This window comes from Sinohyriopsis cumingii, chromosome 17, assembly GCF_028554795.1.
Source record: "Sinohyriopsis cumingii isolate HCF-2022 chromosome 17, ASM2855479v2, whole genome shotgun sequence".
Classification (NCBI taxonomy): Eukaryota; Metazoa; Mollusca; class Bivalvia; order Unionida; family Unionidae; genus Sinohyriopsis; species Sinohyriopsis cumingii.
In genome coordinates this window covers 63059307-63074090 of record NC_142977.1, presented here as the reverse complement: position 1 = coordinate 63074090, position 14784 = coordinate 63059307, and the positions used below count along the sequence as shown (strand labels likewise).

Here is a 14784-nt window from a genome sequence, read left to right as displayed (position 1 = left end):
TCATTTCACAAATTATGATTTTATTTTATTAGTGAAAAATCATAACTCCAAAATGTCTTGAAATTAAAGGCCCTATTCTAATGTTAAACATTTTCACAGAGTTGATAGAAATTTTAAGTGAGTTTAACAACAAGCACTATTTTCGGTATATAGATATACTGTGCTTTGTCTAGAAGTTAAGGTGTGATACAATTATCGTCAAAACGAGATACGATGCAAAACAACATGCAACAGCACACAGGTGCTGATTTCTTCATTTCAAACATCAAAAGCGATTTACTGTAAAGTTTCGGAACAGATGCGGATTTACAGATTACATTCAATTATCACGACAACAAGATAGGAAGCATCACTCTTGATAGCATGACGACCAATCCTATGTCGCAAGAAGAAGCATTAAAGTACGAATTTGATGTAAATAAATACAACAATAAGAATTCGGCTAAATTTATTATAGTTTGAAGAACTGGAAAGCAGACAACGATGATTTATTAAAAGTAGAGACACAATGTAAGGAAACAAATTAAAATTTAAACCAGTACAAATGCCTCATGTGATGTACCTGTTATTTAATCGACAACAACAATGACAAAAATTGACAAAAATCTGACATCATTCATACGATTGCAAAATACACAATGGTGCAAATTTCTTTTAAGAAAGGGTTTATTTGTGGCTGGATGTTCTTTTGGATTATGTATAGCGCCTAAAGAAATTATGTCAAATTTAAAGTCTTTTCTGGATGTTTTACTGAGTTTTAAATTACCGAGAATGAACCGTACCTAAGGCATTTTAACTACGATCCTAAAGGTACGGTTGCTTACACAAATAACAGTCGACTGTGGAAACAAAATAAAGGTGAGAAAAAGAAAGAAAAAAAAATAAACTGATTAGAAGGAGTGGTTAATTAAAGAATCTACCTACACATTACACTAGCACGCGATAAAATTCCTTCCAGCATAGCCTATGTTAGTCACATCGATGGAAAATGGCAAACAGACATCGTTGACAAGAAAAAGGATGAAATATGCAACGATTAATATTTTTAAAAAAACTTCTTGACAGTGACCTTTCGAAAGTACACATGGGGTCATAAAGTAAATATAATAAAGGCAGAGTCTTTTACATCTTCAAAGAAAGAAAGTCTGAAATGATAAAATTTGATGAGATTAAAGAGTTTCGCAACATGAAAATCATGGATCTCTTGGATTAGTAAAATGCTGAGTACTTTTCATCCATCCTGATAAAAGTGTATATCTATTGGAAAAATTTAATATATCGCTCAAGTCTTGAAAATGAACGTATTTCACCCAATATAGAACTAAAATATGGTTTGATGTTTTACCAAAGTTGATTGAGTGATACAATAACTAAATGCATGTCAGTAAATACGACTTTAATTGAAGAGAACAAGGAGGATCGTGGGTCAGAAGGTGGGATCAGTCTATTAGGTTCTTTGACAACTGATCAATTGCGGAAATTAGATATTGATAAAACAATTAGAATTTCAAAATACACAGCAATATTTGCAAACGGCTATATTCCTTACTTTATCAAGGAACTATCAAAATCAGGCAAAAATTTGTGTACTCCGCTCATATGCAAGCTTGATGGAAGATTACATATAAGACATGCAAGGCGAGCGTACATACATACATACATACATACATAAAGTTGTGGCATCACCTATGACATGTGCAGCGTGATCATCATTTTGATAGCAATTTACAAGATTATGACAGTTATAAGACCGATCAGTGATAGCTGATTGATTGATTCCTTTGTATTTAACAGCGTATCCATAAATGGATTTACATGTTGCCGATCAAAGCGTTAAGAGTTAGCGATCTACAGGTTCCGTCTGTATTCGTGTATACGTTAGATCAACCTACAGACAAGATAATCCCAGATCTACCGTCACTTACTGCGCAGGCAAATCATGATGAATGTTCTTTGTTCTACAGATAAGTCCTGACAAATTACTTAGACTCAGATCTGCCGGTGTAGTATGCGACGATAGATTTAGATCGCATAGCGTGCTGTTGGATCCTACTTCTAAGTGAGTGAAGACAGTAACGGTAAGAGGCATTGGATTTCAGTCTGGGATTATAACGATAGTAAGGCAGTCTAATCTCTAACGTTTTTAATGCACATGGGAAAAGAGACTGGCATGAATGAAGGTCGATATCAGTCAAACGTGTGGGAGAAGACTAACACCCTGTACAGGAAGCCATGCCTTTACAATTTCAGGTTCACTGGAACAATCCTGAACTTCAATCAAATTACAATGACAGCTCTGGAATTATACTCTACTACACGGAAACTCTCCGACAGTATGATGCTGGGATTTTTTTGATAGGTCAAACTCGTCTCAACATTCCGCCAGGGAAGGAAAGCATGGCTGTCAAAGGGGGTTGCCCTGGAGATTGCATGGCTACAATAATGAGTGGTCCGGTATATGTCACTGCGGTATATAACCACATGCATTACTTAGGTAAGCCAACTGTATCAAAATACGATATCAGGAACGAAATATGAACATTATAATCGTCATCATTAAATATACATTTAGCAACTGAATCATCACCTTCGTGATCAGCAGCAACAAGCATCTCACCCTCAACACCATTATCAACTTTGTCGCCATCATCGTTACCGGCATTACCATTTAAGTTGATACTTTTCACCATCACCCCACTACCAAACCACCAAAAGAAGTTTAAATAAGATAGGTAGGAATGAATTTTCATTAAAATAAACAGAGAAAATAAAAGGTAAAAATACAAAGAAATTTCAAAACCAAAATTATTAACTGAATTATTTGAATGCAATGTCATCAGAAAGCTCCAAAACCCATAAAACAAACAATACTATAGATAACTCACGTTAATTGATGATGTTAAATCAATTGTAACATCTCATATCATCCTGGTATAGCCATAGACAGTGCCTCGAATCGTTGACGATTGGTTGCAGGTTATGGTTGTGTTTTTTCTGCAAGGTGAATACACTTAAAAACAGCGTGAAGATTTAAGCAAGCGTAGACATAGTTCACATTAAAACGAAACCAAGGAGAAGCATGTGCACATTAAATTTTAGCCATGATCATGATATTACGAAATCGTAGCAAAAGGAACTGAAAAGGTAAACATCGAAAATATCACATTTTGCAAATGTGGAGGCGTTCGCGTTCTTTCTGTTAAAAAGTATCCCCGCTACTTGGAGAATCAGATACGAGCCAGTCATATAAAATAGCCTTCTTGTTTTTATTGGTTTCAGTGTATTGGAAAAGAAGATACTGACTGGTTTAATGTCATGTGATACTTGTTTAGCAGTGCAGGGCTCACTTCTAGTCTCCCAACCTACCCAAGAAAATCAGGCACAGCATGTTTTCAATATTCATGCCCAGGAGATCCTCAATTGTACATTTAGCTACTCGCATCAACTTTGCTCAGATGCTATGAATGCATCGTCTCATGCTGAACATTGTTTTAAGACAGTTGCTTAATAGCGTCATTATTCAACCATGGTTTATTCACTTTATGTTCCGACCTTGGCACACAGCACTTGTTGGCACTTTAATAAATACGTCCGCCGAGGAGTCTGCCAGTCTTATATAAATTTGATCTCATCAACAGTAATTCCTTAAATCAAGTCCTTTCCGGGTGTTTTTAACCAGAGAGATTTTTAATAATGTAGAAACAACAAAGACAACAACATAAAAAACATCCCTGATCTTTCTTCAAGTAATCGTCTGTTCACCCGTTCGTCTGTACACTACCATATATCCAAACCGATGGGTGCAATTTCACCAAACATAGTAATTATCTCGTCAAATTCAGCACCAACTGCGTAAAAGGTGTATTATTATTTCAACCCCCTAGGGATCCTTGGATTGAATAAAGGCTAAATGCACAGATATCTCAGTTACATTGACATTTTCAATATTTACATGCTGTCATTGAAGACACATAACATTATAACATATTTAACGAATTTGTATTATGAACTTTTGCACACGATCTCCCAGGACAAGGCAAGTGGAGAGGAGGGGAAACAGAACAGTTGGCTTTCTCTATAATGCTTCTCAGTATACCGCTACCTCTTTTATAAGGCGGGTATGGCCATGCATCCCATTAAATTGTTTGAATAGTGTTTCATCATTTCTACTTGAATCCTTTCACTTTATTTTACTTATAAGATAATGGCAGCCAATTATAATATTAGTTAATATCATTACATAAAATATTTTAGTGGGGGTTTTTTTTGGTACTTTTAAGACAGAATTGTACTAGCGTATTCCTCTGTAACACGCTTCCTCACTTATAAGGCGAGTCACTTTAGGACTAGTATAAACAACGCTCTAAAGAGGGAGAACTGTAATATGCAATTTAAATCTTGTGCATTCTTTGTGGATCCAAGGAAGTATTTCTATTTTCTATGATATTTCCTTTTGTTGATTGAGAGTAAGGTTCTTTGAAACCGCATCTTCTTTAAAGTGCTGCATTTAGAAGCAGCTAACACAAATTATTTTCAAATCATGGCAAAACAGTTTTACATATGTTGCAGATCCATTTAGAGTTGATTGTATCCAATATAGATTTGGAAACATTGCGTTTAATGTTTTGAAGACTTTTTTTTTTTTTTTTTAATCCAAGTCCAGAGTGCACTATCTTCAAACTGAATATAAAGATAATTAACTTAATTGCACATCGTACATTCCTTTGAAGATACAGCCAAATGAATCAATGTGTCACACTCCGATAAAAGAGATGATAACAGCGAAGAGCCATTCGTAATTGTGTTAATTCTTTTTTATTATATACCATGATTAACCAACTCATGATAAAGGCTACTTTTCCCGGGGCTAATTTGAAATTTTGCATCAGATGCGCATCTGATACGGACTGAGATTCCTCGCTGCCAAAGATGACGCTACCTACCAACGGTCGCATGTAAGGACTACTACAGTTATGCTATATTTAAACATAATATACAATGTGAATGGATGGGTTAACTCAAAACAATAAAACTTGTCTTTGAATTATGAAATAATTGTAATGGATATATAATAAACACATCAGTACAGTAATTTTATCTGGTGCATGTGTCGTATTTAATTGGCAGAAGGACATCGGATCACGCTCGATAGTTTCGAATGAGACGAGATGCAAGGACCAGGATCAAGTTACTATACTGATAGCATGTGTATATCATATCTATGCAATGTGCTTGGTGAAAACATAGTACATATGGATAGAATCATGGAGACTAGATCATCATTCCTAATTAAAAAATGTAAAATTATCAAATAATGGAGATCTCCATGCGTTATAAAGTTTTTACTTTATAACAAATTATCATTTTTCGGTTCGTTTCAACAGGAGTAGGTCAGAGTACAAGTGTCATTCATATCAGAGGAAAAGAAGAGACCCTCGCAAATGACGAATTCTATAGCTATGACAGCCCTGTTGTGCATATGTAAGTATATGATAAAAGATAATATGACGATATACAGGGTTTGCTTCCCATGTATCAAGGAGGATTTGGCAACCATAAGGGTATTATGTAAATTTTTGGTAATATTTCTAATTAAAGTTTTATTTTCTATCTGTAATTACCTTTCTTCATTTGTAGTTTTCAAATAAACTCGATAACTTTGTAAAGAGCTATACTCTGCAAAGAATACATTGGGACTTTTGAATGGTACATGAAATAGACTTTGTTTAATTTATGTGTTTAACTATTAAAATGTACAAAATCTATAATGAATCTTAGTCTGTTTTTTTTCCTAAGTACTAAATAATCATATAATGTCTTAGTATTGTGTGTTCATGTGGTGATTTAGTATTGTATGCTCATATAATGTCTTAGTATTGTGTGTTCATATGTCTTAGTATTGTGTGTTCATATGTCTTAGTAGTGGGTGTTCATATGTCTTAGTATTGCGTGTTCATATGTCTTAGTAGAGTGTGTTCATATGTCTTAGTATTGTATGTTCATAGGTCTCAGTATTGTATGTTCATATAATGTCACAGTATTGTATGTTCATATACTGTGTGCGCGTTTGTCCACTTCAGCTATATATGTAGGTAGGTATTACAGCGGTAGTCTAGCTTCAATGAACATAGTTCAATACACATGTCTCTGTTATAACATAATTCAATACACATATCTCTGTTATAACATAGTTGAATACACATGTCTCTGCTATAACATAGTTCAATACACATGTATCTGTTATAACATAGTTCAATACACATGTCTCTGTTATAACATAGTTCAATACACATGTCTCTGTTATAACATAGTTCAATACACATGTCTATGTTATAACATAGTTCAATACAAATGTATCTGTTATAACATAGTTCAATACACATGTCTCTGCTATAACATAGTTCAATACACATGTCTCTGTTATAACATAGTTCAATACACATGACTGTTATTTCTAACATTTCTAACATTATTTAACGTAACGGCTAACGGTGTTAAGTTTAAATATTTTGCATATGTATGTTTTGACAGAGCAAAGTTATGCAAATTGTATTCATCTCAAGGATGTATATATATATATATATATATATATATATATATATATATATATATATATATATATATATATATATATATATATATATATATTAAAAATAACATGGCATTTAAAGTGTTGGCATAAAGCAATTTGATATACCAATACTACTGGTATATTAAATTGTGATCCGCCAATGGCGCACTAATACGCATATATAAACATTCTCGCGACCTTCTGCAGTTGATTCCAGATCAATGATAAATTTCCACACATTAATCATTAGTGACGTATGAAAATAATGATAAAAGTATGAATAATCCCCGTTTTCTAAATGAATTTAATATGGTACATATTTTCATCACAATCCTTTATGCCTTCTGTTCCCTCCTTCCCTCTCATGCATAACGGACAAACTACGCAGAAATGTGAAATAAGAGTGAAAAGGAATTTGGGCCGCATTAAAACCTTTAAACTGAAATTACACCATGTAACATACAAGAATATGGTTCGCTGAAATGGTATGTGCGCAATTTCCTTGGGATTTATCTACAGTGTTTATATAATCAATGATACAAAGTTGCAAATCATGTCGACATTATACGGTAAATATCTATAATGTTCTAAAAATTGATTATATGAAAAGCTCTCTTTCTCTCGATCGGTCGATCGATCGATCATCATAGCAAGACAGTGGCTAAAATCTATGAAATGACGAGCGTCGAGGATTTTCGTTCGTGTCATCCCACGATGTCTCTGGTCTTATGAAAATGATGCTAAAAGTTAAGTCAAATCGACCAAAGGATGAGAGAGAGAGAGAGAGAGATTATGGTTGGTGGTACTGTTACTAAAGCAAAATAATGACTTAGATTAACTGTAAATATATTAAAATATTTTAATTACCTCTTGTTGATTCGTCATTTCGCTTAGTTTCTATTATACATTAATTTCTATGCGCCCGTACGTGAATGACAGCGTTCATGTGAATGACGTAGATAATCATGTGTTTGTAGTGCTCTACTTTTATCATCAAAACCATCTTTTATGTTTAAATCATACGTATGTGTTATATTGATTTAATCGATGTGAAGAAAAATAGAAACTCAAAAAAGAAACCAATCAACTTATCAATATGCAAATGTGGTTATGAATAGCCACAAAAGGCATAGAACTACATTTTGTAGCGGACACACTCGGGGATGTAAGGAGTTCTTTCACTCGGTCAGTACACAGCTGCCTTTGGTAAATCTTAACTCCGTTCAAAGGATAAAAATATTCATTTGTATATGATATAAATAAAATATATGCACAGTATGTCCGTTGTATCAATGATATGCCACTAGTTGTATAAATATTTCATTAAAAGGAAACTCTGCAAGCCTCGTTTCCTTTTAATGAAAAATGTATACACCTCGTGGTATATCATTGATACAGAGTACATACTATATATATATATATATATATATATATATATATATGTGTGTGTGTGTGTGTGTGTGTGTGTGTGTGTGTAAGAGTAATTGCTAATCATTCGATCCGAATGATGGTCTCATCGTCCGCACAATGCAGCTGATGTGCTGTGAAATCATGTGCATACATACACACCTACTGGTGGCAGATACTATTCTTTCTGGGTAGTTCCTCTTCAGATTTGGAAAACAATTAAGTCTGGTTAATGGATGGAAGGTGTGGCTGAAGATGTTCTCTTCATAAATATAAATTTACAGCTTAGCATTTACACACACTGAGTAATTTAGCTAATTCATTTCACCAATTTCGGACCAGCATTTAAGTTAGAAGTGATTTCTTTCCGCGCAAGACCTTTAGAAGGTCCATAAAGCAAAAAGACGCTGCCGATAATGTACGTCTCTCAATACATAATGAATTCCGACTACGTATATGTTTATAAATATATTCGGTAAGGGTTGTGGCTACATTTCATTCATGAGGGTTTAAGATTGCTGGTTTACAAACTTTTTGTGCAATTGAATTACTGTCAGGAGCATAATTATCAACACCAAAATGTGTCAACATAAACACATGGGTCTTGGTTATACCTTACACTCGTGACACATGCACGCTAAGAGACATTACTTTTCATAGATATTTTGGTGTGTCCACAATGAAGCGAACTGGATGTTTAAGTATTGTAGACAGCTGACTAGTTTCGCTCAATCATTGTTGTGAGTCAATGTGTAATTGTGGGAAGACTAATACATGACGGAATGTAAGCAGGTGTGTCTTCAGGTTGGAATGACATTATGATATTAATTATAATAGTATGAAACTTAGCATATATTCCAAAAAGATGTTTAATGAAAATATGGTTTTATCTGTAACTCATTAATGCTTTAATTTTAAAGGTGTTGTAATATCTGCTATGATGTTCCGTGAACCGAGAACGATCAAGGAAATTGTCATTACATTATTCTTTATTTCCAAAGCTTTGCAGATCCGGTTCAAGTCAACAAATCCGATTCATTTACGTCAACATGCATTTACAAATCTACCTCAAGGTCCGAGTACACCTATTTTGGAGAGGCGACCAGGGATGAAATGTGCTTGGCTTTTATTTGGTACTACCCGAAGGAAAATATCAAAGAAAATATGTGCACGAGCTATGCTAATATCTCAGATTGTGACTGGATTGATGAAGTTGTGGAAGGTTGCAGTCTTCAAGGCTTTTCTTCTGTTCTACAACAAGTCTTCTTCAATGTAACTTCAGTCTGCTCAAGCCTTGGACAATGTAAGCCAGAATGTATATCTGTAGCAAACGTAGTAAAACAACAGCCTTGTTTCAAGGGAAGCATTGATCTTTATTTCAGAGATATGGCACGCATCACCAAAGACCAGCAGTCTATTTTATTTTACAAGGCCTTAGACTCGTGCGATGAAGAAATAATGAAAGAGAATATTTGTCATGAAAGTCATGTGTGTGCAGCAGGAATCCATATATGGGCTATGTCCAATGTGCCTGCATTGCTTCTGATCAACTGGCTAATGTTCTATACGACTGTACCATTTTGAGTAATGACTCAAAGCTTTTGACTTTTCAAACAACCGTAAGATGACATACATTTGCTTTTAATTCAAAGTTTGACTTGTCTCATTAAAACCTTAAGCTTGTTCTCAGTTGCAAATCGTTACATGAGAGACTATTAAATGCCGAGGTAACAATCTAACCCAAATAAAAAAACATGACACCCAGCTGGGACAGTCTGTACAGGACTCGAAACAATACCTCACCAATTGAGAATCCGGCAAACTAACTTCTGATCCGCTACGGCTCCCTTCAGTTGGTTAAATAAGTCATCCATTAGTCTGTTTCTAAACTGAAGAATGCACAGAAAAATAGATCAAAAGACCTTTGCAGTCTTTCTAAAAGATTCCAAATCAAAAACACAGTGAAAAACACAATTACAGTTATCCCGAAGCTGCTACACCATAATAAATTCTGAATGAAATGCTATGGGTTTATGTTTGAGTGTCTTCCAAATAAAATGTATAATATTTATCCAAGAAAACATTACCTTTGATGATGCTATATTAAATTACGCGCCTAGAATCTGGTTGTTCGATCCAACGTCAGAGACTCTGCCTAGATCATGCGTGGAAAGAAAACTAACAGTTTCATATGACATGAAACTGCAAACGTCAGCAAATTTAAGCATAGAACCAACTAAATTTTCATTCTATGAGTTCTTTAAATTATAATCAAATATGTATATCCGGGACCTTACAAGCATTATTTAATTATGTACAGATTGTTCCCATATAAAATTGCAGATTGGGTAAAATAATCAATCCTCGAGTATTTCAAGGCATTATCCTTTTCGAATCTTCTTGTGCAATATGATCACTGTTCAATGTCTTGTGAAAACTCCGAAAACGTTTTTTTTTTTTATGTTGCCTTCCATTTGCCGATGAAAAAAATAATTTCAATTACAATTTCAATGGCGTAGGATGTCTTGGATATTTGCATATTTTCCTAATTTGAATATATGATGCCTATTGCTTTGTGCAGCCTATTCACTAAATTACATTCAAGCTAGCCATTCTTGCCCTTTAATATGTCCAACTTGTTCAATTTCGATTATGTTTTGGTCTTGTAATTGTTTATTTGGTGATAATAATGCCGCAAAGCCTCCTTGGTCTGGTAATAGTTAAATGATCATCGAAAATCCACAAGTACGAATCGTTTGTTTTTTATTTTGCGAAAAACATGCTTCCCAATCTCAACCATATATTGAATTTTTAATATTTAATTTTAATTCTTTCTTATTCTAAATGAGAGTTACGGTAATTTGTATTCTTTACAAATTCGTAAAGATCTACATGACGAGCGTTATGCAGCATAAGATGTGACTCATTACACAATTTCTTTGTTAACAATAAATATCCGGTCACATCAACATTTATGATCAGAGAGTTGTATTAGTACAGTTATATGCATCTTCGCTAGCCAAGGTTCCGGTAACCCTGTCTATACCTTGGCGGATCAAACAGCTATATTGGATTTCATGTGTTACCTCCCTTAGAATGTAATGCCAACTAACCAATAGCAGCGTGGTGCATTGTACATCCGCCGAACAAAAGTGGTTGCAATTGACCTAAAAAGGATACTTTGGACGTTCAGCATCGAAAGTATGACTATGTACGAGAGGGAAGCAATTACAGGTCTCTTTTAATGAAAGGTATTTGTGCAAGCACGGACCGAAACTGGAAAATTGCTTATTTATCAGTCCATTCGAGCTGTGCGCTCCGCTTGTCCGGATCACGTAGGAACAGTGTTAAAATTTGAACAACTTAATTTTGATTGGATGTTATGTCCTTAAATCTGTTTCATCATTTGCTAGAAAGTCTTTTTACCGACCCCCACCCCACCCCACATATGCCGAAGTTAGAAGAGCAGCTGTAACCTGTTGCACTATCACTTCATCTATTTGCTAGTGTATCTATCGCAAGTGCGTTATACCTAACATCAATATACAGTTATTTCCCTTACTCTTTCATGAGCATATGCAATGCACACAAGGTGCCTCGTTAACTTAGTATTACTTTTAATTATTAACTAGTGCTCTACATGTCATTTAGCATATTTTTAGAAATAATTTCATTAACTTCTTTCCCCCAGAGAGGCTAAAATTAAATGCAGTGGTTTCTCGCACTTTTCTTCCGTTCTGCAAATTTGGAAAAAACATCTTGCTATCATAAATCCATGTCCTTCATGCGGAGTTTTATTTTTCCGACTATCTCCATGTATTCCAACGTTGCTTTGGTAAAATTCTCTTTACAAGGATTCCATATCCCTTCAGTGTTTTCCTTTTCAAGAAAATCTATCTCTCAAACATACGAAGAACCAGTGTTTAATCACCTTATATTTGATAGAGAGCACTGATTGTTTAGAGAAAGGGAGATAGGGACTCATTTAGCCTGCTTATGATTCAAGAGACCTGTTCGACTTTCTATTTTTCACAATCTAAGGTTAGTATAATAATACTAATAATAATAATAACCCCTTACAAAAATTAATCGAAACATTTGCGCTAAGAAAGATCAAGAATACACAGAAGAGCCTTTACGTAAACCCCAGACAAGTACAAATGTATCAGTAACAGTGCTCAGTCGCAACGGCTATCAGAAAACATGGACCTACCAATAAAACAAAGCAAGATTTGCGTGTGTGTTTTGAATTTTTAACGTAGCTTTTTTCAGTCATATCGCTGCGATGTCTGCAGTGTGTCAGTTTATAGTGATATCTAGCACTGGGGCATCATGCCACAGACATGTAGCATGATGTCCCACCCAGTCACATTATCCTGACAACAGGCCGACCAGTCCTAACACTAACCTCTTATTGCTGGGCGCCTAGTGAGGCAGTTGTTAGCACGATTTTTGCAAGTCTGTGGTATGACTCGGCCGGGGGTTAGAACTCACGACCTCCCGCTTCCAAGGCGGACGCTCTAACCACTAGGCCACCGGAGCGGTCCAAACAAGATTTAAAGAACGTTCCAACTATCAAACGCTAACATTTCCTATTCGGTTATCTTTGACATGAATTTTCGACTACCTGCATCAAATAATACTGGATTAGGTTTATTTAAATCAATGTTTAAAGAATTTTTAGTATATTTTGCACTATAATATCAAATATTTACTCATTTGTCTATGCATCAAAGGATGCATTATTTGAAAACAGCATAGCGGTTTCAAATTTTTATTTCATTTTATAGCACACACTGTCCGGTATATGCTGTATTTACATGTATATGTATTCTACCTTAATGTTGATTTCCCGTCGTACGTGTTTAACGTCAATCATCTAGCAAACTTCAATTTGAACGAAAAACACGCTCTCCTTCCCACACTACATACCTAGATAATATGATTAATATTTGTTTCTGTGGTCCCTTGCCTCATGAAGGTTAACTAAGAAATTTAGAATAAACTCCATGGATGAATCAAGTTCTGGTTGCCAGCGTCAGGACAATATGAGCACTGACTAAATATGAACGTTACAAAATTGGTTTTACCAAGCTTAATATCACCTTTTAAGGGTATTCAGGAATTTACTCCCATCAATATAACATATTAAGGTATGGTTCATAAAGATGCATCACCCATCAAAAGACTTACGGATTGGAAACGGATTTCTACGTTTGGAGATGTAGCCATGCTTTTTAATATGAAAAACGATGCAAATGGACATTTATAACTCGCATTTCGGTGGATTTAGAAGAGTGGAAATAACAGTGCTATCACAAATCTTATTTTTGTCTCAATTTATTCATTTATTCAAACGGTAAGCAATCCCACATACACCAGACACCGCCGAAATTAGAGTGACCTGTTTTTAAAGAACGCAGTAGGTTGCAGATAGTTATTGTTCTAATCGGTCTATATCTATCCGGAACACACTGAGCGAGTAGATCTCGGTCAACAGCTAACGTCTCGATATTTATTATAAAAAAATTTGGGGGGGGGGTATTTTTTTTTTCTTCTTGAGAATAATTTGAAGTTCTTTTTACTATTACACATGTCCACTTCAAATAGTGCACAGTTGTCCATTATAAGGTAATTTCGTAATTTTTTGTGGGTATCAAATTCCATACTTTTGATACACAAATTACCTTTTTGTCATTTATGAGTTCGTGTATATGCCGCAGATTGTGATGTAATGTAGTTTTAGTGCGTCTTTATATTTGTAGTTTGTAGCAAATACGAAATATACGAAAACTGGCACCATACGAATAATAATCAATTCAGTAAAGGTATTCCCGTCAGCTTTATGGGGAAAGCTCCTAGCTCTCTCTCTCGATCGATCGATCGATCGATCAAACAATATTGTTTTAAAAAATAATAAAGAATATATAGAGGGAGAATGTGTTCTTATCCTTCGTTAAAATCGGACAAATTGCATCGTGTGCTACACATGAGTTAAATGTATCGTTACGATCCTACCTCAAGGTGAATTATATCCAGTAATGATGAAGAAATAGACATATTGTATTTTTATACGCCAAACCTGCTCCTTAATCAAACCTTTAAATATTAAGCCCGCTCTTCACCATCCCCACCCACCGTTTTCGAAACATCACCTCACTTTCAAGTTAAATCACAGTTACTTATTCCTTATTGAGTCGGGAATAAGGAATAAGTAATCAGTAACCAACTTGATTTCAGTGTATAAAGGGGCATAACTAGACTGAAATCAAGTTGGTTACTTATTACTTATTCTTTATTCCCAATTCAATAAGGAGTGAGTTACCAGTTACTTATTCCCGATTCAGATATTTTCACACACGCTTGAAAAATTATTCCTTATTCACACCCAGTTGTTATTTATTCATTATTCCCAATTCAGAATGTAACTGGTTACCACTTAGATAATGCAGATGAAAGCTCTTCAAAGCTGAATGCAAACATATCACGGACTATATGTAGGAAGGGTTTGGATATTGGTAGGATTACATGATTAGTACTTTGATATAGGATTAGTTAGTTGTGTTAGGTGTTTGTGTGTTTCTTGTGGTGCATGGCGTGAAGTATTAGTTTTTGGCTTCCAAAATCTTACTAATGACTCAAGCTTAAAGTCTTAAAATGAAGATAAAATGTTCTTACGGAAAGTGTTGTTCCCGACCTGTTTCATCTAGTCGCGAATTTCTCGAAATCGGCTAGACGAAATTTCTTCAAAACTTTTCCTACTGTACGACCGAGTCCCTAGTTAGATAATATCCAAGAGGCGATGA

General features: G+C 34.8%; 1 protein-coding gene across 3 annotated transcripts in view; it reads left to right on the top strand.

Annotated features, from left to right (window-relative positions):
• LOC149779091 (uncharacterized) overlaps positions 1-10059 on the top strand; it is a 30963-nt gene extending 20904 nt beyond the window's left edge. For all 3 annotated transcript variants that reach the window (XM_089939644.1, XM_089939646.1, XM_089939645.1), the window contains exons 7-9: positions 2251-2494; positions 5385-5481; positions 8980-10059. In XM_089939644.1, the coding sequence (XP_089795770.1) occupies positions 2251-2494; positions 5385-5481; positions 8980-9562 (924 nt within the window). In that variant the 3' untranslated portion in view covers positions 9563-10059. The remainder of the gene's footprint in view (positions 1-2250; positions 2495-5384; positions 5482-8979) is intronic.
• Positions 10060-14784: the final 4725 nt, after the last annotated feature.